Genomic DNA, 24,422 nt, shown 5'->3' with positions numbered 1-24,422 from the left:
TGGTGCGGGATGATGCAGTCACAGGATCGGGGACAGGATTACACACAGGCACCTCCGCGGTGGCCTGTGCTGCCTCCTGTCCCTGCCCCTGCACTGCACCACTAGCACCAGTGGAATCCCCACCTCCAGACCCCGTCTCTGTCCCTTCCACAGCCTCCTCCTCCACCAAACCCCCCACCAACCTGGATGACTCCGTGCCATCTTCCTCCGTCGGACCCTGTGGGGTCTCAGCTGCCCCTTCTGCTGCCGAGGAGTCCACCTCCAACCTCCGCCTCTTGGACCTACCCTCGGCAGCTGCGGCCTGGGACGCGGCACCAGACTCCTCACTCCCCGACAAGATGGCAACCTGGGAGGGGAGCCGGGCCTTGCGTCTCCGGCTGACGTTGCGATCCCTGCCACTCTGCTCCACAGCACCCTCTCCGCCCTCTTCATCAGTTGACGCTGCAGACAGGGAGAGATAGAACACAGGCATCAGGGCACTGGACAATGGACTGATACACACAATACAGTTGTACATGAGTGTCGGTGTCAAACTTCAGACATGGCATCACACTCCCCAACACCCATGTCATTTCAACTCACACACATGAGCAATTCAACAGCATTATCCCACCTAGCAGCACCATCCATACACAAACAACAGCACGAGCAGCCGAAGATGAGCCTGATGTCACATGAAACGCAGGGAGTGCACAACACATGCACACAGGCCACCACACTTACATGCATGTGTACATCTCCACTAACTGTCGCAGTGATGAGATCGCCATCCATGTCACATCTGCCATTCAGCCTTCTACACGTCAGTGTCACATAAATCCATGTTGCATCACAGTTGCACACTTGTCAAATACACACACATGAACATGTACACAGTGCAGATACATGCAGCTGGAACCACCATCCATGTGTGACACCACAACCATGCCAACGTACATACACAGTAATTCAAACATGTGTGCTCCCACACCTGCATTTATCCTGCATGCTTACCAACACATACATCATCCATGTGTCTCACACATGAGAGGACTCACATGTGTCAGCCTCCTGCCCCTGTACATACACATCCATACATGGCCCTACAAAAACACATGTGCAACCTGCACACTAATGGCACACCACAACACGCACAGCGTCCAATCGGTATGCATATACACTTACCGCTCGACTCCAGATGGGTCTGCCTCTCAAGGACCTGGACGTGGAGCGCTGGGCGTGTGCGTTCCAGGACCCTCATTTGGTGATCCGACAGGTGGCCCCGACGCCCCTTGGCATCCGCTGCCTTCAAGAGGCACTGGGCCTTGTCGAGGGTCCTGGACCTGAAGTCCTCCCAACGCTTCCGAACATGTTTAATGTCGCAGACTGCTACCCCCTCCTCGTTTATGGCAGTCACGATGTCCATCCAGATCCTGGTCCATCCTTCATTGTCGGCGCGCGAACTTCCAAAGAGGGCATCATACTGCCCCAGGACTTGATCCACCAGGACACCAACTTCCCTGGCACTGAAGCTGGTGGCCCTCTGCCTCTCTGGCTGGGGGTTGCCAGTGGTGTCAGATGGTGTTGTGCCCGACATGGCAACCCCAGAGGCAGGTGTGGGTGGGCAACTGGGTCCTGGGGCTGGGCTGTGGAGCGATGGTATCCCTGCCGGGAGTCTTCAGTTCCAGCAGGGGTGATCACGGCAACTGCACCCCTGGCTGATGTGCAGGCAGCAAATAGCAGGGCACATGGGCAGCAGGCAGTCAGGCAGCAGCAGATGGCAGGTGGGAACGTGCTCGGGGCTCTGTGGGGCAGGAAAATGGCCTTTTGGGCAGGAGCGTGGTCTTCCGTGTGTATTCGCGTGGCCAGCTTGATACGGAGTGATTTGACACGTGAAAAAATTGTACGTCAGCGTGTAATTCGAGGAAAGGCCCTTAGCGCGTAAGCGCGTCAGTGACATTAGGCGCGCAGGTGTTGCCCACAACACGGGTGTATAGTGAATTAGCACGTGAGAAAACTGCATGTCACCGTGCTATTGGCGGAAAGGGCCTTAGTGCGTAAGCGCGTAAGTGACGTTTCACGTGTGGGCTGGCTTTAAAGCTACGAGTATCACGCTATTTCCTTGTACGTGCTTTTTGTGGCGAGCGAGCGGGTGTATCTTGTACTTCTTGTCGGTTCACATGCGATTACTTCACAACGTTTCCAGTTCGTACTCCCTGTTTCCTCAGACTTCGTTCTTTTCTTCTTTTGGCGGGGGTGTTGCCTACGTGCGCACGCGCGTCTTTTTCACATTCTTTTTCAAGGCAGACAGTGAGTCGCACACGTATTTTCCAACTGTGGTTGTCGCGTACCCCTTCAGAGGTCTTTGTAGGCTGCGTGTAACACGCGTACGCTTATTCTTGTGTATCTGGGTGCCACAGCATAGTGTGGGTTCATTTTTCCACGCACATGGTCTACCAGGGGTTGCGTGCATGTGTGCTTTTGTAATTGGGGTGCCTGTGCGTTGCATGACCCGTCATCTTCCCCCAGGGGTCACATGCAGCCTTGCTAGAGCACTAGGGTATGAATTCCATCTAGTACCCTACCCCTTTCACCCCAATTGCCCAGGACAATTGTTTACTGCTACTCCCATACGCACAACAACATCAGTGCCATGGTTGGGAGGCGACCAAGCAGTAAGCGAGGCAAAGGTGGCCGACCTCCAATAGGTGGCCATGGTCGGAACGGTAGGGGACATGGCCAGGATTTGCAGGGTGCCCTAGACCCCCATGTATGGAGGACCAATCAGGGACACCCATCCCCCCCATGGTTGTGGCAAACGTAGCTGACACCATCCCAGCTCAGCCCTTGGTGGACCGCCCCATTTTGGCACCTGAACCGGCACAGGATGACTCCCAGGCTGACTTCCAAGTCAGCAAGTCTAAGCCTCGTGTTTCGGTGAAAGTTGCTGTCACCAGGCCACGTGGATCTGGGGCAGCAATGTCATCTGCTGCCCCAAGTAGCCAGGGTGGGAAGGCTGCAGGGGCAGCTGCAGCTCAATCCACCCCAGCTCTGAGTCTCCCAGCCGGGACAGTGTCATTCCAGTTCCATCAAACCGACGTTGCCCCTGCCAACATCACCCTGCAGCCAATGCCTGCACCCCAGTCCCCCTACTGACCAGAGCGGCGTAAGACACTCAGGATCCGCACCACCTTTGAAAAAGAAGAAGAAGGGTGCTCTGGCACTACAGGCTGCGACCCCAGACACGGCTACACACTCCGGCACATCAAGGAAGCCTAGCTTTAATGACGCCAAACTTGATGCACTTGTGGCCTCTGTGTCGGCACATAGCCGCGAAATGGTGGTGACCGCAGGGTGCAAGACCACACCTGGTCAACGTAGGGCACACTGGCAGACCATCGCGGACCACATTAGTGCCCTTGGATTTGTGAGGCGCACAGCTGATGATTTCTACAAGTGGTGGAATGACCTGAAACGCAGAGCAAAGAACAAGCTGGCCTCAAATCATGCCTCTACTCTGGTGACTGGTGGTGGGTCTCCACCAGAGGACAACCAACTCACTGAACATGAGTCTGTTGCTGGAACCTTCATCACAGAGGAACAGATCCAAGGCGTGGGAGACCTACCAGATTACGACGCATTGTCCGGTGAGTGCCCATGCATGTGTGTGTAATCCATGTGTATGTTGTTTGGGTGACGGGTTCTGATTGAGTGCCAGGTGAGGGTGTGTACTCCTGAGTGGTATGGGTCACCCATGTGCTTCCTCCAAAACATTCACCGGCCTTGGATTTGGGTATGACAGTATCCCTCCTGACCACAGTAGCCAATTAGCGCCACATCACTGCACTTGCCCTTGAACTGTCATCTTGCAACAACATTGTTCTGATTTTTTCAGTGTTTATTTAGGATGATTGTTTCAATTTTCCATTTTTTCAACGCATTTTCCTGCCCTAATGCCACATATGTGACATGCTTCTGTCATTGATTACACCCCACATTGGCCCACATTTGTTACCTTGTTATGTGAATGATTAGACCATTCAGGCTGATAGAGTATTGGCCTGCTCACATTTATTTTTGGGGCCTGTTTGCATGTGGAACATGATAGTTGTTTCCTGTCATGTTAAAGAGACCAACCAGTGATGTGTACATCTGCCTACAATCACTGCATTATTGTACACTGGATGTGTTGCATGTTGCAGTGTGTGGCACATGCATATGTTGTCACACTATTTAGCATTTTTCATCTCATCATGTCCATCTCACATGGATGGGTGACAGTACTCATTCACTGACATATGGCTGTACTTGTCCAATGTACCATGGCTATGCTACATGCCATCTGTGTGTTGGCATGTGTCATGTATGTGTATTGGACATGCCACTCACAGGGTAATGTGTGATGCCAGTGCTACCCAGCATGCAGCAAATGTGTTGCTTTTCCATCTTGGTGTTCTCAGTGTCTACTTTTTGACTCCCCTTCCAACTCATTGACAGTACATGCATGCCAGGGTTATAGTCATGTGGGACATGTGTAATTCATGTACTGGATCTCTGGCTTGTCAGGCCTATGTGTGTGCTATGATGCTCATGCCTGTTTCCATTTGTTGTCTTTTATGTTTTTGCAGGTGATGACGCACTTGATGCTGTTGAGGTTGAGGAGATGGTGCAGACCCAGGAGGAATCTCAGCCACGACCGGGCACCAGTGGAGGAAGTGGTGTGGTGGTGGGTGAAAACCCTTTCTTACTGCAGACCATACTGTCCAAGGGTGTCTCTGGGTGCACCTCCCTAGACCTCTATTCAGGTGCTGAATCAGATGATGAGACTTATGTGCTGTGCAGGTGAGTGTTTCTGGCATGGATTCTGTTCTGTCCAACCCACCTGCACCAGGGGTAGAACCCTCTATGGGGATGTCATTGTTGGTAGGTCCGCCTTTGGCGGTTACGGATGCAGGGTCACACTCCACAACATCTGATCCTGTTCCTGGGCCAGCATATCCGAGGGGGAATGCAGTCCTGCAGCCTCAGGCAGTGCCAGCACAGCAAGGTGCAGATAGCCTTGCCCCGAACAGGTGTGGTGCCCACCGACGCGGTGGCCGTACACCACCAGGCAATACTGTATGGGAAAACTCCATGTACGGTATAGCAGCCCAACAGGGAGCATCGGTTGAAATGATGGCTCAGGCAATGGAGACATAACCTCAGGGAGACTCTGGTTGAACTTGAGGCTTCCTGAAATTTTAAGGCAGAACAGCAGCTGGAGCAGCTCACACATTCACTCTCAGCTGAGCTGTAGACAACCCGTGAGGAGATCCGGGCATCACGCGAGGCCATGCGTGCAGAAATGCAGGCAACCCGTGAGGTGCTGCATGGGGATCTCCGCACTATCATCCTCCAGAATCAGACCTTCCACACCCGCATGCTTGCTGTCATGGAGGACCATACCAGGGCTTTGCATGGGCTGCTTCCCATAGCACCACCACCTCCTGATGCAGCAGCAGAGGGTGAAGAGAGCGACAGCAGTTCTCCTACAATGGCATAGCCGTGCAGGCCATGAGCCCATGGAGTTTTTTTTTTTTCCGCAACATCCACGCAGGTGGGTGTTGGTGTGCACCCTGTCCTTGAACCTCCTGGATGGCCTCTCCCCCGGCCCCCACAAGGCCATTTTTTATTTTTTTATTTTTTTTTATATTTTATTTTACAGTGTGTTGCCTTCTGTGGCTCCCGTGGGCATCCACTGTGATTTCCGGCTGGGCACATGCAGGCTTGTCCTGTGTTTGGGTTAGATGCTTGGGTTCCTGACCACACACTCCTCCTGCTTCCCGTTTCCATGGGCTTGCAAAGGGTGTGACCAATTGACAGTGACTTACACAGTGACATTGGGCTCCCATGAGCTGTGTGGGCAGTCTGTAGTCAATACTTTGTGGACATCCCTACTGGGTATTGTTGTTGTATTGAACACTGCATGGTGTATTGATATGTGCTTGTGCATCCATGTCTCCTCCTTATTCGCAGGTACCTTCTTCATGTCTTCACAAGGCCGTCTCCTTTGCAGATGCAGTTCATGTTGTATGCAGTACACTGACACATTAGCGTGACAGCAACACTCTGCAGTTGGAAGGGTCGATGTGCTGGTTTATTCAGGTTGTAAGACTTGCACTACTTTGACTTTGTACTGACATATTTTTGCTTTGTTTCATGCTGTGTTGCTGTGTTGTGGTGCTGGTAAGTATTTGGTCATGTGTGTTGTTTGTTATTGATTTCTGGGAGCATATTGTCTGTGGCCTGTTTCCATTTGGGATAGTGCACTTTGTGACACTTGTGTCAGGTGTTGTGCATTCATTTGTTTGCTTTCACATTGCATGAAATGCCATGGTGTGTTGGGTGGCGGAGATGGGGAGGGGTTGGGTGACATGGCGCTATTTTCATGTTGTATTTTGCAAGGGGGTAGTCATTCATGCAGCATGAATGTGTGTCTTTTAGTGACACAGCATTGGTTGTCTTTCGGTAGGTAGGGATGCACACAATGTAACACTTCCAGGTGACCAATCTCAGGCTGGTATGGTTGTGACAGTTGACTGTCCCTTATGTCATCATCATTGATTGTCAGCTGGTATGTGCCAGGGCTGTGTGCTCTCCACAAGGGTGTGATTTTAGGTGACGTAATTAGCCACCAGCTGTGTACGGGCTGCCTCACTATATGCCCTTTGCCCTCCCATGCGCTGCGGCCGTGCATGTGGTTGGGGATGTGGGGGCACCACCATGTCCACCGGCAGGCCCCGGAGTGTTGCAACATTGTGCAGGACACATGCTGCCACTATGATCCTGCACAGTACTGGGGGAGCATATAGCAGCTGTCCACTAGAGTGGTCAAGGGAGCGAAAGCGTGACTTGAGCACTCCGAATGTGCGCTCCACTATGCCCCGGGTTGCAATATGGGCTGTGTTGTATCTTACCTCGGGTGGTGTGGTGGGGTTCCGAATTGGCGTCATCATGTGGGTGCTCAGAGGGTAGGCACTGTCCCCTGGGGAGGTGATGATGGGTATAATTAGTGGGGTTGTGACATTACTCAGTATCTGGCATGCATGCATGTGCAGTGCCATTTATACTCACCAAGCAGCCATGTATCGCCATGCCGCCCAGCTTCTAGGTCCCGGTTTAGGGTTGACATTCTGTAAATGAAACTGTCATGGGTGGACCCTGGATAGTTGGCATATACTGAGGTGATGATTCCCTTGGCATCACATACTACCTGCACGTTGATGGAATGCCAGTGCTTGCGGTTTCTATAGATGTGCTCAGATGCTCTGGGAGGATGTAGAGCCACATGGGTGCAATCAATGGCACCTAGCACTTTGGGGAAGTGTGCCATCCCGTAAAAATCCTGGACGGCAGCCTGCCTTTCTGCAGGTGTTCTGGGCAGGTATATGTGCCTGTGGACTGATGGGCATGCAGTCATGATGGCCAACACCTGGTGTATGCAGCGTGACTGCGTGGCCTGTGACACCCCCCCCACTATGGCACTTGTCCGCTGAAATGAACCAGTGGCCAAGAAGTGCAGTACATTGAGCACCTTTTCCAAGGGGCTCAGTGCTTGGGAGCACAGGGTGGGTGATGTGAGGTCATCCTCCCACTCACTCACCAGGTCGAGTATTATGTGAGGTGGAAACCTGTACCTCCCATACACCTGGTCATCAGGCATCCCAAAAAGGCTTGTCCTGGGTGTAAAAATTCTGGCCCTGGCTATTCTCCTCCTCCTCCTGCGGTATCCCACGACCACTGCTGTGAGGAACGGTATATTCATCTTAGCGTCTGAGCTTGTTTGTTGTTTGCGCGCACTTTTATGCTGCACGGGTCCGTGTACGCCTGCTTCCTGCTGGCGTACGTGTTTCCGGATTAGCGCGTTTTTTTTGGCGCACGCGTTAGCCCTGTTCGATTACATGAATACGTATTGTAGGCGTGCGTGTGGGCGTTCCGCGCATTTGCCTCCTGTACTTCCCCGTAACACCCACATTTTCACGCGTTGTTCTCCATTCTGCGTGTTACCCCCGTGTTCCGCCTACTTTTGTTGTGTGCGCCGCGCTATGTGCGCTTTTGCTGTGTTCGTATCGCACGCTGTTTGATGACTTGTGCGCCGCGTGCACCACGCAGGATTTTCACGCATATCCATGGATTTACACGCGCACGGACTTCCATGAATCGATGTGCGCGGCTTTCGCTGCGATTTTCGCACTTGCGCTGCGATTCGCACGCTTGCGCAGAGATTTTCAGCGCACATTAATTCCATGAATCGGCCTGTCAGTCTTGTACTGGAGGACTTGAATTAAAGATATATTGAATCAACAACTGAATGAAGTGGATGGCAGCCTCCCCCACTCAAACCTAAGCAGAGAAATTCGTATGGACTAATGTGGTGTTGTAATTATGCGAAAATGGTATTCATAATGTTCAAAAAAGCATTGTGTTTATAATATCGAAAATGTCATTATCATGATGTAGTAAGGTGGCCAGGCACAGAATGGACAATAAGATTTTCTGTACACAGACAGAAAATAGCGCTGCCAAATGCCTTTACTAAAAATGCACGTAACTGAAAATGTGGCTAAAATGAGAAGAAATTAAGTAGTGCTCAAAGTGTGTAGGATAATGTAATTTTAAAGTTGAGACATCCAAGGACACCATGCTTTCAGAAACTTGACGAATGGGCAGAACCCAGACTTTTAATTGGGCCTTGTCTTGAATCTTATCTGAAGGGTCCAGCTGCACCAATTATAATTGGGCATAGCACAGAGGAAATAAGTAAGGAAATGCATGCTAGAGTTTATTTCATTTTGATGGTTTAGTTCAATTAAAAAATAATTGCCCAGTGAGCTAATGCTAACAATGAGGTTGCCTAGACTGTGTAGGGAAGGTGGGGGCAGAATGCTCCCTCTCATTTTGCTATAAGAGTGAGCTCTGAGTGGAGCTGGTTGTGGTTGAGTCCGGAAACTTGACCACGACGCTGGGTGTGCACTGTGTCAGCAGTAGGCATGAAATACACCTTTATTAACTTAACAGTCTCTTTGCAAATCCTTCAGTTGTCCTTATTGAATTGTGTTGGAGTATGTGAATCCTGCACCCCAACCTCTTTGAGGTGCAGCTATCTTGTCTTGCAGGTACTAGAGGGTGAGCACTGACCTATGGGCCCGTTAGTGGAAACACCGCCCTCCTGTACAGTCTGATCTTGTGTCCATTGTAAGGATGTCTTACATAACTTCCTTTCATGCCGTTGTTACAGTTACAACAGTTCAGGCACGGATATGAACCTGTTTTCCTCTTTTTCAAAGTTTGTTGTTTATCAAGCTTTGTCCTTTCAGCTTTCACTAGCTGATCTTTAAAATTCCTGCCCCTCTTGTACGCAATGTCCGGGGGTTTTGGGAATAATCTGTCCAATTGCGGATCCATCTTGATAATGCCCCAGTTTTTCTTAATTATTCTTGTGATATAGTGGCTTTGTGCAGAATACCTCAATGCGTGGAGAAAAGGAATGTCTTTTGATTTGGTTTTATTGATGAGGAGATCCTTTCTCTCCAGTTTATCAACTTTATCTTTAGCCTTTTCGATGATATCCATTGGATAGCCTCTCATTTTGTATTTATCAGCTAGCAATTGATTTTCTTGCTGTAGTATTGTTGTATCTGACGTTATTATTTTTAACCGTAAAAAATTGGCTGTATGGCAAATTGTTCCTTAGGTGGTCAGGATGATGGCTCAAATAATGTAGTGAATTGTTGACATCCGTGGGTTTGTGGTAGATATTGGTGATTATTTTACCTCCTGGTCCAATCTGTAGTTCCACTTTAAGATACCAACTGTATTAAAAATAGGTGTGCTCTAGGCCAATTCGTTTTTATCTATTTCCTTTAAAGTCACAGGATGCACGTTTTGGCTGGGCAGTCCTCCACAGTTTTCTGGTCTAGGTGTTGTCCTTGCTCTCCTCCCTCCTCCAAATCCACGTACTGCAAATCATCGATGAGCAATCCATTGAAGGATGGAATCCATTAGCAGAACAAATTACTTGCCTCTCGGTAATGTTCTTTCTGATGGATGTTCCTCCCACAAATTCGTCATCTCCCTCCCTACCTGCTCAACTTGATGAGTAGCTAGTACACCATTGGTTCCTCTGTCCCTGGGTGTCAGAGGGCTTTGTGGTGCTGCGCTGAAATATATACTGGCTTTGACGTCCTGTCCAGCGCATAGGGGCATCGGGCGGAGTCTGGGAGCAGGCGGGCTGTGCCCTGTGGTGGCAGAAAACATTCTGAAGAACTGAGCTGCAAATACCATATCATAGATGAGGAATCCGTGGGAGGAGTATACATCAGAAACAACATTACAGAGAGGTAAGTAATTTGTTCTACAATAAAGAAAAAATAATAAGTTATGACGGACACTCTGACTAGAACCACATGACAAGTGAAACTATACCATTGATACAACCTCTGCCAGCATTGCAGCAAATAGCAGTGAACCCAGGGATAAATAATTAGTAAACCCCTGTACGTTGAAGGAAAATCAACATAAAGTTCCATCCCAGTAAATTTAAAGCTTTTCCTGTGCACAAAGCCAAACCTGATTTGTTTTTATTATCCTGAGTGGTGCATTTGTAGATCAGGACTGGGTTTCTCTGGTGAGGAGGTTGGGCTGGATCATGTGGTGTAAGTAAGGCTGGCTGGAAGCAAGGTTAAGAGCCAATCTTATGGACGCATATGTGTTCATGGTATGTTCAGTAGGGCTGGGCAAAGCTTTTAAATTCCATTCCACAAGCTGTGGAAATGTAATCTATCAGATTTTGATCCGTTTTGCACCAATCCGCCGTTCTGCCACCCCCGATTATCGGAAAGAGCAGTGCAAAGTTTCTCGTGCTGCTGCGGGAACCTAGCACAGATCAAAAAGAGCGGTCCCCATAAACAACACAAAATAAATTGTCTGGGCGTTTTGACCCTTGTGTTGGAGCAACTTTCTACAAGGTTCCCCATGGGTAATGTGTGTTGGATAGTTGGAGGAGATTCCAACGCGAAACTGGAGGGTGGCCCGGTAGACAACCCATATGACAACACAGAAGATGCTGTGGCAGGGATACCTTCGCCCACTATGATGGATACCAGGCTATGTGTGGAAGGCTTGCGCCTTTGCACTACCTCTATTAGTGGGGACTACGGTCCACAAATGGGACGGCTGTTTGTAGACATCCCCAGTAGAGTTACCTTTTCCTCAGCAATAGGTAGCTCCACAATAGATTATTTGTGTGTCCCAGTAGTGTACTGGGGACTTATAAAGGGGTTTGAGGTATTGGTCGATATCTGTAGTGATCACTTCCCCATTAAACTCCAGATTAAGTCAGCTGTATGGGCGGACATGCTGAGCCAAGCATATCCGCTGGAGGTATCTCTTGATACCTCCCATGTAGGCTCAAATGGAAGGAGGACAGGAAGGATGAACTAATAAAAAAGGCAGTAGTGTCAAGCTCCTGTGAACTTGATAACTTTCTGTCTGGGAACCTGGAGAGCGAAGGCATACTAGTGGAGTTCAGAAGTATGCTCACCCATCTCTCCCAGGTGTTTTCTTGTGATCCAGGCAAACAAGGAGGAAAAAGAAGGGGGAGCTGGTTTGATTCGGATTGTACCAGACCCAGGAAGAACCTATTACATGCTTTGGGTAGTACCGGTGCCCTCAAATCTACCATCATAAGTGCCAGATCAAATTACACGAAGGTTCTGCCCACCAGAAAAAGAAAAATAGAGGAAGAAGCATGGGAAGCCTGGGTGGCAGCCACAAGGGACAATGATTCCAAATTATTTTGGGAAATAGCCCAGAAGGGCCCTTATTACAAATCGAATATTCAGACCCCAATTAATAATGTCACATACAAGGCCTTGTTGGACTATTTCTCCTCACTCTACAGTGTGGCGAGCAGGGCTGAAGGAGATGGACAAGCAGATAAGGGTAGTCTAGAACGCAGTGGTGAGATGAGCACTGAGGATAGTATTGCGTTCTCAATGGATGAAATGTTATGTTATGTTATGTTACTTGGCATTTATATAGCGCCTTATGTATCATTGGTATGACCTCAAAGCGCTGGTAGGTTGAACGCCCTCGGGAACTGCAGTTCAAGTCAGTAGAGAGAGTGTCGTATGATGCGTGGGTGGACCGGATATGTGTGCAGCTGGTGTGGTTGTTGCATGATAACTGTTTTTTAGTGGTAGGTGTGGTGCTGAGGAATCAGTTGGATGTGTTCAGTCTGGAGGGTGGACACTCAGACTGAGTTCTGGCTGCGTTAGGCCTGAGGAGACGTCTAAGCTAGCTCTAATGTGCTCAGTTAGCTGTGTTTTATTAGGATGATGAGGTGTTCGTGGGCTCATGTTAGTATGAGAACAGCTAGGCCGAATGTGTCATAGCATAGCTGTGTTCTAGTTGAATGATGGTGTATAGGAGAGAGTAAGGGTAGTAGTGTGATATGGTGGTTTATCGGCGAAGCGCTTGCGGCCTGGCACAAGAGAAGAACAGCGGGCGTACATACGTATATAAAACGACAGGATGGATAGGGTAACATGGGGATACAGGTACATAGCAGTTGTTCCATCTGCTTCAACCGTTCAATCCGCTTTATCAGTTTCATCCGCTTCATCGGTTTCAGAAGGTAAAGTAGGCCATTGGCTACCAATGATGCAATCAAGCTCCCGGCCCGGATAATATCCTGGCAGACCTATTTCTTATGGATCCAGATCTCTGGGCACCAGTGCGCACCCAATGGTTCAATGCTATATGTGTGGGGAGGGGGGTCTATTCCACCTTCATGGTCCATGGCGGTAATTCAGCCTATTTACAAAAAGGGATCTTGGGCTTCCCCTCCTTTGTACAGACCAATTTCACTCCTGGATACTTTTTTTTAAATATTGTGTTGCACCATACTGGCCCGACTGGAGGACTGGGTTGTGAGTAGTTGAGTTCTCTCTGAGGTCCAGTTAGGATTTAGGCCAGGGGTAGGTACAGCAGAACAGGCATTACATCTCTATTTGGTACCGGCACACTCACTTTATCTGAAGGAGGAGCGCATATATCTGGCATTCATGGACTTGAGCATGGCATTTGACAAAGTCAATCGTGCAAGGGTGGGGTATGCTCGGGTCAATGAATTGTCCGGGGGCACTGGTGGACCTTATGGCAAGGTTGCATGGTACCACACAAGCCTGTGTGAGGAGTGGTGTCAATGGGCGTTGCACAAGCTCCTTCAAAGTTGAACTGGGGGTGCACCAGGGATGTGTGCTGGCACCCCTTCTATTCTGCTTATATATAAATGGTCACTACAAGCACCTATTAAAGCCCGCCCCTGATGTCCCAAAGTTGGGTGGCCGGCCCCTACCCGTCTTGGTGTATGTGGATGACTCTGTACTAATGGCCCATACCCCAGGGGACTTGCAGGCCCTTATTTCGCAATATGCCGTCTTCATGGAGGGCGTGGACCAGATGGCAAACGCAGCTAAGTCTGCAGTGATGTCCTGCTGGGAGGGGAGACAAAGGATTAATTCCAGGGCCATGTATTGTAGGAATATTGTTCTCTCCAGGGTTGACCATTTTGATTATCTGGGTGTTAGATTTTACCCTAACATGGGAGCCATGGACCACGTAAATAAACAGGTCCTGTAGTTTAATCAGGCTCTGGGTGTGATCTCTAGGGCCATGTCCATGTTCAAAGCAAAGCCAAGAGCCCCTTTTCTTCAGTTGTATAAGGGAACAGCGGCTTTGTTGCTAAATTTGGGATGGAGCTGTGGGGTCACTCCAATGCCACTGCTGTCCAGACGCTGGAGAACCAATATCTGAAAAACCTGTTGGGACTGCCAACTTCGGCTCCGAATTTTGTTGTACTCGCGGAATTGGATTGCACATCAATCAGCCACATGATCTCCCTGCAGCCGGCACTACACCGGCTTAGGCTATGGGGAAAAGATAGGGCATCCCTTACCCATGAATTGATCACCCTTTTGATAGTCAAGGACGCGGGAGATAAGATCCTGTGGCTGGCCTACATCAGAAAACAGCTGAGGGGGATAAATTGCACACATCTGTATCCACCCAGTAGCATGCTCTCCAGGGAAGAAATTAATTGATGGACTGCTTGTCTCTATGAGTCTGTGTACCTGGACAAAGAAAGTACAGAAATCATGAAGTCAAAGAATTGAGGACTGATGACCATCATGTCCCCGGGTGTTCAGCGCTATTTACTATGGACAGAATTTCACAAGAATCGCATTCTCGTATACAGGGCAAGGTTCAACTGCATCCGCCAAAGGCTGCGGTGGCAGCATGGGCCGGGACGGGTGCAGACAGATCCTACCCAATATGCAAAGCTTCATACGAGGACCTAGCACACCTGATTCTCTTTTGCCCTGCATATGCACAGGCGAGAAAACAGCTCCTACAACCATTACTAAGGGACATAGGCGTTTTACAACATAGGCCAGCTCTAACCTTCCTGCTATGGGCAAACTCACCACAAGTGGGTTGGTCGTTACTTTTGTACTGAAAAATAGCACCTTGTCACAGGAAACGATTGCTCAACATGGCGCTCTGATAAAGAGTTTTTATATATTGACTAATGAAATGAACTCATAATTTTTTCTGTTTGTTGGGTCTGCTGTGGTCTTAAGCTGGTATGTTTTTATTGTGACATAATTGTATGCATTTATTTTTTTTTCCTTTTTGTATTTTGTAATGGTTTTATGGATTGTTTTGTATATGCAAATCCGAATAAACTTGATGATGAAAAACAGCGGCACAAAGTTTCTCATGCCTTTGCCCGAACCTAGTACGGATCGAAAAGAGCAACTCAGAGTTTCTCATGCCGCTGCCCAAAGCTAGTACGAATCAAACAAAATGTTGTACAAAGTTTCTCATGTAGCTGCGCAAACCTAGCAGAAATTGAAAAGAGCGGCACAAAGTTTCTCATACTGTTGCGCAAACCAAGCATGGTTCAGAAAACCATGCTGCAACAGTAAACCAACATGGATCGAAAATAGGCCTGTGTGAAATGACTCGTGTCGCTCCACAAATCTAGCACGAATCAGGAAATCCGTGCAAAGTTTCTCGTGCTACTGCACAAAACTATCATGTATCAAAAAAGAACCACACAAATGTTCACATGTCACTGCGCTAAACTAGTGCGTATTGAAAAAAAAGACATACACAAAGTTTCTTGTGTCACGAAACTAGCACAGATAGAATAAAGACCCACACAAAGTTTGTCATGTTGCTGCGCAAACCTATCACGAAACTGACACGGTTTGGACAAATATGCTCAAAGTTTATTATGTCGCTGCACGAAACTAGCATTCATTTAAAAAAAAGACCCATGTAAAGCTTCTCAGTGTGCTTCACGAAAAAAGCATGGGAACGAAACACCATGCTCTGCGCGAAACTGGACAAAATTTCAGTGGTGGCTGAACCATAATGCTAATATTGCAGAACGGGCAGAGGTGGATTCCACTTTTTGCTTTGCGAGCAGAAATTTTGATTGCCCTAGTGTTCAGCAATTAACCCAGGTATCTTAGATAAGGCCCTCAGATTGTGGGAATCAAAGTAAACTGGGTTTGGGGGGATGCTGATTCATGAAGTTGGGGTAGGCGAATTAGAGTAAACATGCTTTATAATCTCCTATGTGGATTTCATTGACTGATCTGACTAACTTTGAAAAATAAACAAATTGACAATTGGCATTTGCATACAACAGTGGTCTATATTTTCTCACCCAGGGAAGGGCGGTCAGACTATCAGGTTGCTGGAAATTCGAGTGAGAACAGTGTACCACCCACATTTTGCAGCTACCCAAGCCCCTTCCCTGGGTGTCTACATCTTGAATGAGCCTCTCTCTGTTGCCTCTGCACACCCCCACCCTATCCCCTGCCCCTCCCAAGATATCCTGCACCCATCACCCACTCCCTCCCCACTTACCTGCTGGACCAAAACTTTATGCTCTGGTCCCACTACTCCACAATGCCTGCAGCCGCTGCCAAAATAAAAAAGGGTCTAAGTCCCTTTTCTATTTAATATGTCAGTGGCCATCTTTTTCTTTTTTACGTGAAATTGGGCACGCGCAATACGAATGGAGCCTATCCCTTGTTTAAAAATAAAGTTAAAACTATTTGGAACCCAGATGTAATCCCGCGGTGTGAATAGCACTCACTCCTGTTTAGGGTGGCATACAGAACTGGTAATGACCGAGGCCTTGCCTATGCCCTGGCTTTGCTAAGGCCTAACTAGACTTGGACTGGCAGGCCATTACCCGACCTGTGCACCTCCTAAGCGGGGGCGATTGCTACATTATATTCAAGGCACTCTTTTTCCTTTCTGTTTGCGGCCACTTGTTGATTTTACATCACAGTGTTTAGATGACATGATTGGATTATTTTCGTGGGTAGTTTTTGTTTGACAGCCAGGTAATGTGAATGCTAGTAGTTTAACCGGGTAAGCATGCCAATAAATTAATGGTATCAGGAGCACAAACAGTAATAGAATAATTCCTACGTTTTCGTTCTCATCAAGTTAAAATAAGTATAAATAAGAAGCATTGCATTTGTTCCCTAATATCAATAGTATGCAATTCTACATTATAGTCTCTCAGAACATAACACCCCATTCTCTCAATATTTAACTTTTAAAAGAATTAAATGCACTAGTTACAACTAGGTCTGCATGACATTTGGCTCCTGTTCGTGTCATTTAGTGATTTGATATTTGTGTTCCCTAGGCACTGCAGGAGCAACTGACATCTGTGGTTCAGGAAATTGGACATCTCGTTGATCCTACAGCTACAGCAGCCCGAGGAGAGGCATCCCAGCTCGGGCACAAGGTACATAGCTTTCAGATATTAATTTGTTGTGTTTTTTCAACCGAAGAGGACATAAGTTAAAGCAATCATGCTCAAAACAATGTAAGAGCATAAAGCAAAAGATTCAAAACCTTTGTTGCTGTTGAGTGAAGCATTCACTGAGCCAGCCATTGCTATTTTAGAAAACATGTTGTTCTCTCAAGCTAGTGGTAAGAAGTCTGCCAGAATCCATTCACCTGTGTCAATTAATTCTTGTTTCCTGAAGGCTCACCACACACCAAAGAGCCTGGAGGTTTTGCTTAAGCAAAGTGCTAGGTGTCACATTCGTTTCTCTCAAATAAGGAGTCAAAAATGTGACCCCTTTGCAAGAAAGGTGTTGGCTTTCATGTGCTTGGTGTTGGAAGTTTGTAATGTGGCCTGCCCTTTGGGTGATAGCTAGTGATTGGAGTTTCTTTTGCTCAAGTATTATTCTGGGAAGTGTGACGATTCACTACATGTCGTCACTTCTCCTCCTAGGGAGAAGGATGACTACCTATGGGGTAGCATACCAAGAAACATCACGTTTCTACCTCATTTAGCCACTTTGTCTTGTTCTAATCATTGCTTTGACTCTAAGACGGTCTATTACTGTAAAGCAGAACCTCTTATGGCAATGGTCAGTACTGATGCGAAGAAGAACAACTGGAGTATTAACCATGTGGGTACTAAGATGAGGAGGCCCTGTGAAGATCCAAGGATTACCCAGGGGAAACCAACAAAGGACTCTGATTGTTAGAAACTGCAACCAAGTATATAAATAGAGAAGGGGTTGTCTCCTATGTCAAATAAATAGGCTGTAGCCATCAAGCGTGAAGGAGGCGGGAGCTTCAAACGGGTCTGCGAGACCCAGGGTGTAAGGTTCGGGAGGACGCCGGCGGGCCACCAAGCCGAGTCTTCGGTAAGCGTGCAGGAGCGTTCCCATGTACAGAAGAAACCCAAGGGCGAGCAAGCTGAGGCTATCAGTGGGAAGTAAGACAGTTTCAAAGAGCCAGTGAGAGCCAGACGCCGGGGGAACGGTGCTGCCCCTCGGGTGACAACCTGAAAAATAGGCGGCCATCCACTTTTCCTATATTAGTGAGCACAGGAGATCAATGCCTAAAACCACCATTGGGCTACCCACAAAGCAGCCTGAAACCACTTGGAAATAGCAATGCTGATTGCAAAAGAAACAGAGCTAGCTTCCAAAAAAATATTTTTGCGATTGTCAAAAATTGCTAAAATCATGGCTCACAAAATCACCTAAAAGATCCAACCTCTTTGTTGGGTGTTCCACATTACTCTGCTGCAAGAATACACATCAATACACTGTCAGCAAGAATCATATGCTATCAAGCAAAATCCTATTTTAAAGATACTGATGAAAAGACAGCTGTCAAAAATGGGTGCAATACCGGTACTCACCACTACCAGAAGCCGTCGTTTTAAACCATTTCTTTGTAAAAGTTGAACAGGGAACCCCAAACTATGCCAAAGAAAGACTTGCTGAGGGGTGGAGACAATGTAAAACTATATTTTGAAATGACTTGAAGGAAGCAATTGTTAAATGTATGTATTAAAAATGTGGGTTATATTGTAAGAAGAGACAATTTGTAGACATTGGTTGCAGAGTCCCACACTGGGATCAAACAGATTCCACACCTTTTCCCTGGGCAAAATAAGCTTCCTTCTGTCATTGGCCAAGAGATTGACAAACTGGTGTGAACAGGAACTAGCCAAGGCACCCTGGCATGTTGCTCTCAGTCAAGACAATGGATTCTTTGGGATGAAAAGAATATGCTGATTTGGGTGTGACTTGTCAACAACTGCTCTGGGAGAAACAGGACATGTGACCTCTGAGTCAAGCCGGCTCTAGGGGCGGACCAGACTGATATGTGAATTGAATTGACAGCAAATAAATGTTTTATAAAATTGTGTATAACAAATTTTACCAAGCTGACAAAAATATGAAACTTTGGGATTCTTAAAATGACAAATTCAACCACAATTTAAGACTAAGCTGGATGCCGTGTGATGTTCTGAGACCAAACCCCATAATTTATGAATATTTTAGCTGCAGTGTTTTTGCTATGAACATAAGAACTTACAGTAATATGCCCAGAGAGGAGCTGCATGCATGTGTAAAAGTTGGTGCAGAACCAACATTGGGAAACCCACCAAAAGCGCAAATAAGTTGTCATTTCTGAACTAAAGCTCTTAGGAAGGTCAGAGTTGGACAAGAATGTGCCTTAATCAATCTGTGCTGTGTATATGTATTATGAACAAGTTGTGCACCTTGAAAATATGTTTGTTATGAAAAATGGATTTTCTAAGTAAAAGCAAAGGGGAGTTTATTCCCTAGAGGGTAAATGGTAGCATCATGATGACACCTCATGACACGCTGATCCCCTACAAGGGAAACCGACCCATCCTGGGTTATGTGTGGACTCCTCCAGCCCAAGGGGGGGGTCCCACCAAGCACCTAACCCAGGGAACTTCCCTCTTAACTTCCCCCAGGAGGGCAGAAATTCACTAAATCCTGGGCAGAACTTTTTCCCCAGGTATCCACAAAATTTCCAACCCCAAAATCATCCATCCTTCTTTCCCCACTTCCCTGAGCCCAGACCACCTAATCCGGGAGAGGGGAGGCCAAGGGTGGAGGGGTACCCAAATCTTCCCAACCTGGGCTACTACCAGAGAAGGGATAGCTACCCTTCCTGGGATCAGCCCAGGGGAGAAAACAGAACCCCGTATCAGCCTGAGCGGGTTTCACAGTTAGAGCACCAGGTCCAAAATATGGCACAGGATCTGGGTCACATGCTGAGGGCTCAGCAGAACCCTCAGATGGGCATGCCAGCGCAGAATGCCCCGAACTCTGGACCTGGTGCTCCAGACCAATGACGGGGGCAGCACCCCGACAACCCACCGGTTCCCAGGGAGGAGGCACAAGGGGAAGGGGGGGTGTAAAGCCTTGGAGGAAGCTTCCTTCCCCACTTGTAAACAGCCCCTGGAAACCCAGGAACCGGAAACAAAATCTCCTGAAAGTATGCCACCCAAGGAGCAGAGAGGAGGTAGGAGAAACAAAGGACCCAAACAGACCCAGTTTGTGGAGGAGGTACAGATCTTCCAATTTGAGGCAGAGGGATCCTCAGAGGATCCTGGGAAAAGGATCTTCTCCTTCAGAGATGGGGGAACTCCTCCCAAAGAAAAATGGGTCCCAAAGGATTCAAATCCCGACTGGGTAGATGTGGGGACTGAGCTAGCGCCGCCCATCATCCCATCCCAGAACCAACAACATCAAAATCTCCTGGTTCAAACCCATCCTGGTGACTGCATCCAAAAAGGGGGGGCGGCCCAAAACCGGAACCAGGGGAACCGAAAACTTCTCCTATCTCCAGTTGCCAACTTTTTCTTTCAGATTCCCAAGACTCTCCACAGAATTCTGCCCAAATCTCTTCTCTCTCCATGTCCAAAACCAAAAGAATAGCCCACCAGTTGTCCAGAAATGTGCATTATCTGTGCCCCCTTGCTGAGAAGGAGGGAAGATACTATGCCCTGGTACAAGTACAGGGGAAGGGGACAATTTTGGCACTGGTGGATCCATTGTTGATCACCGTCCATATTCATAAGTGTGCTATTCAAATATTATTTGTTCATAAAAGTGTGATATATATATTGTTTAATTATTCAAATAAACCTTTTAATTTGCAAAACAAACCTACTTCTTGGCTCAGTGAGGTCGGGGAGATCCAAAGAGAGGGGCGTTATAAGAGGGTTCATCATCCAGATTTAAAGAACTTTTGACATAAAAGTATATAAATAAGGGCTTCCATTGGGCATCCCCTCCTAAGCATTGACTTAGTTGGAGTGCTGAATTGAAGTCACTTACATTATGAGATACCCTAGAAGGACGCCCCACATCACAATGGCAGACACAAGCCTACTGGCTGCCAGGGAAGGATCGAGGACCTGAATCAAGAGAGTCATACAAGTCATCTTCATCGTGGTAGTACTTGGCAGAGAAGTGAACCAAGTGGGCCCAACCAAAGAAGAGAAACCAGTGTCGAAGACCCTCATAATACTCAGAGCTGGGTGTTGTAAGTGTGACAACCTAATGAGGAGAAGAAAAGGGGAAGGGAGTCATTCCCCCCGGTTGTAAGAGATTGTTTTTGCAAATACCAGGAGAAGGGAGACATTCTCCTGGTAACGTCGACCAGGATGAAGGCCCAACCAGCCTGGGGAAGGGAGTCATTCCCCAGAATGTTTGAGACTGAGACCAAATGCCAGGAAAAGGGAGACATTCTCCTGGCCCACCAAAAAGTGATTTTTTTAAAAATATTGTTTTGAACTTTGTGTGCTAGGGAAGGGAGTCATTCCCCCAAGCATTTGGAGACTGAATCCCAGGAGAGGGGAGACATTCTCCTGGCCTACAAAGTGAATATTGCTTTGGAACCTTTTGACCTGGGGAAGGAAGTCATTCCCCCAGACTGTTTGAGACTGACTGCCAGGAGAAGAGAGACATTCTCCTGGCTCACCAAGTTAACATGGTATGGAGACTTGAACCATAACCCAGGAGAAGGGAGACAGTCTCCTGGTATCAGAACACTACAAAGTTATTCTTTAGTGTAAGGACCAGGAGTAGGGTTTTCTTGACACAGGACGGTGGACGCTTTTAATTTAACAGACATCCTGACAGTCACCTTAGATCTTTAGTTGTGGCAGGGAAACCCCTCTGAGGAATAGGTTTTCTATTGCTTTTCTACCTAATAAGTCTTTAGCCCCAAGCATGCCACCTTTGTGTCAGAGTCCTTCTTCTGCACCCTTGCAGAAGCCAAAGTTAGTGGACTTGCAAAGGTTGTTTTTATAAATTATATTTAGACATTTAATATTCATAACAACAAAATGAACTGATTGCGGCCTGAAGAGTGCCACAGAGAATCGCGATGCACAAAGAAGCGTCATGCACATTAGTGCATTACACTTCACCATGGCGCTCTACATCAAAAAGGAAACCAGCAGGGAACGCAGTGGAGGAGCAGGGCCACAGAGCAGAGATGGATGGGGAGGTAGGAGGAGAGGAACCCCTGAATGAGACCAGTGGGATTGGGGGAAAAGGGAGGAGTGGAGGGCTTAAACAGCCAAGCCCATGTAACATAGCTCTTCTTTTTGCGATATGTGAACCTCGATCCAACATAAACTTAATGGGAAAAGGACAATGTTGTATACATTGCCATTTCTTCAAGAGCACTTGCAATGTATTCCTTCCTCCCACGGAGTCCTCATCTATGATATTATATCTCCAGCGGCACCTGCATTCGGATCCCTTTTTCCTACCAGGGGCTTCGCATGGCTCTGTGTTCTCTCCGCTCTTCGCTTCTATGTGCCCTTCGCAGGATGTGATGTTGGGGCCGGTATATATGAAGCCACAGTGCCCTATGATCTCAGTTTATTTTTCCTGCTCATGGTTTATGCTTTGAAAATTATGCTATATGTTAGCTTTGACTGTGTCATGCCCTCCAATGGGACATTGAGCTTCAAGCCCGGCATGGATTTCGAGAGAGAAATGTTTGTCTTTCGACACCCACTGGATTTGTTTATACTTGCTGGAGGACGTGCAGGGCATGCAGTATTTCAGGTTATGTCAATCCATGCACCAAAGGCTTTAATGGATTGTGCTGCTAATCTCTTTACCTTTTGCCACAGAGATGACAAAAGGACTCCATCTAAGTTGTCAGATCCCCCAACCTCGAAAGGCAAGAAGCAGCACCATCGATGTCCGTCTCCCCAAAATGGTTCTTCAAAGCGCAATTCTTCATTGTCGAAAAAGAGGAGTCACCGTTCCACGGACTCCTCTGACGATTCTGCTACACAAGTACTCTTTCTGACCCAGTCCTCCATCCCAGAGGAATAGAAAAACCTCTAGTCAAAGATGCTCAACATTTCTGTCAATGCTCTAGCGCTGATGGCTTTGGTCTTGGTGCTAGTTGAGACAGCAGCGCCTACCTCACTTGAAGGAGCCAGCAAGGACCCCTCAGAAGACTGTGACCTCACACTTACACCCTAGCCCCAGTTTTGAAGTTCTCTGACCAAGGATGGAGGCTTGATGCTGCTCCTTCAGGTATCAAGCTCCCGGTGCCGGCCCTCTCGCCACTGCACCAGTAGCTTCAAAGCATCACTAGAATATACCCTGCTTCCTATAGACCAATTCATGTTGAAAATGTTAGAATTCTTTGACGATGAAGGTGATCATAGGCCATTTGGCCTAGATCCACTTTGTCCCAGAGAGGAGAGAGGTTTCCCAGAGGTATTCTACAGTGAGGGGGAGGCGTTCGTGGATCTGGCCTCCAATCTACAGGAGGTTTGCAGCCTCAAAACCTCACCTGAGCTGCACATCTTTCCAGCATAGACTCTGGGTAGGTTTTATGCTTCTTTCCAGAAAGTGATGGTCAAGATGATGAATACAATGGGTTTGCTGGTACCCACCAGACGTAAAGTTTAGAGTTGACTGATATTATGGATAAAGGCCTTCAGAGAGAAACCTAACTACCCTACAACCTGCAGTGGAAGCCCCAGTCTTGCAAGCCTGAGTGAAACCAGTCACTACGGGGGACTGTGACTTTGGCAAAGAGGTACTACCTGGCACCCCCTGATCCAGCAGTTTTCCCACCCATGCCACCCCAGAAAGCTCAGTGGTTCAAGCTGCAACAGCCGTCCTAAAGATGATGATTCTCCTCCTTGCTCCATGACAAGGAAAGTAAAAAAGTTGGACACTTGGGTACTGAAATTATTCACCACAGGCAGCCTTGCCTTGATGGCAGTTATGGCGTCTTGTGTGTGACGAGCCAGGAATGAGACACAGACACAGAGAAGTCATGTTTCTGGTTACAGGCTTTTATTAAATGATAAGGGTTTGGAAAATGCCTCACTGGTCCTTACTTCTAAGAGGTAATTCCCTACCTCAACCAAAACTAAAGGTCTGTCCAATGTCAAGATGCCTAAAGCAAAACTGTCCTGTGTCCAAAATCCTATCCTTTCCCTCACATTATAAAGTAACTCTAATGTGTAAAGGGGTAATGCCTCTAGACTTGAAAGGTGCACAGATGTTCAAAAGAAATATAAATGTACTCCAACACAAAGGTTCCCAATGGCAACAAAAAGGTTACCAATGGATACGGTTCACGGTACCAGGGGATGGTTCTCTCCCCCAGGTTGCTCAACAAGATTTCTCACAACTCCAAAAGGCACTAAACTTTCTTGGAGGGTTCTTGGTTAATAAAAAAAAACACTTTGTATTGCAAAACAGTTTTAGATATAAGTTCCAGCTATACAGGATACCTTGTGTACCCCCATGCCAGGTTCGTTTCCACTCCAACTTCACTTCATACATTGTCTTGGGTTTACCTGGCATATTCCTGTGCGGAGGCACTGTTCTCTGGTTCCCGCGAGGGCCAACCAGACTTGCCTTCTGCCTCTGGTGCAGTCCCAGCGCAGCACACCATTTTCTGCAGCCTTCCTCCACCTGCCTTAAGCCGGTTGGCTCCACAGACTCCTTCACAGCGGCTCAGTA

At 47.6% G+C, this 24,422-nt stretch overlaps 1 protein-coding gene across 11 annotated transcripts in view; it reads left to right on the top strand.

Annotated features, from left to right (window-relative positions):
* TLN2 (talin 2) overlaps positions 1-24,422 on the top strand; it is a 7,472,684-nt gene that overhangs the window by 3,646,171 nt on the left and 3,802,091 nt on the right. For all 11 annotated transcript variants that reach the window (XM_069624483.1, XM_069624482.1, XM_069624486.1 and 8 more), the window contains one exon: positions 16,760-16,861. In XM_069624483.1, coding sequence (XP_069480584.1) covers positions 16,760-16,861 — 102 coding nt within the window. The remainder of the gene's footprint in view (positions 1-16,759; positions 16,862-24,422) is intronic.

This window comes from Ambystoma mexicanum, chromosome 11 (genome assembly GCF_040938575.1).
Source record: "Ambystoma mexicanum isolate Mex_15411 chromosome 11, UKY_AmexF1_1, whole genome shotgun sequence".
NCBI lineage: Eukaryota > Metazoa > Chordata > Amphibia > Caudata > Ambystomatidae > Ambystoma > Ambystoma mexicanum.
The sequence above is the reverse complement of the archived record's forward strand: the minus strand, read 5'-3'. Positions and strand labels throughout refer to the sequence as shown.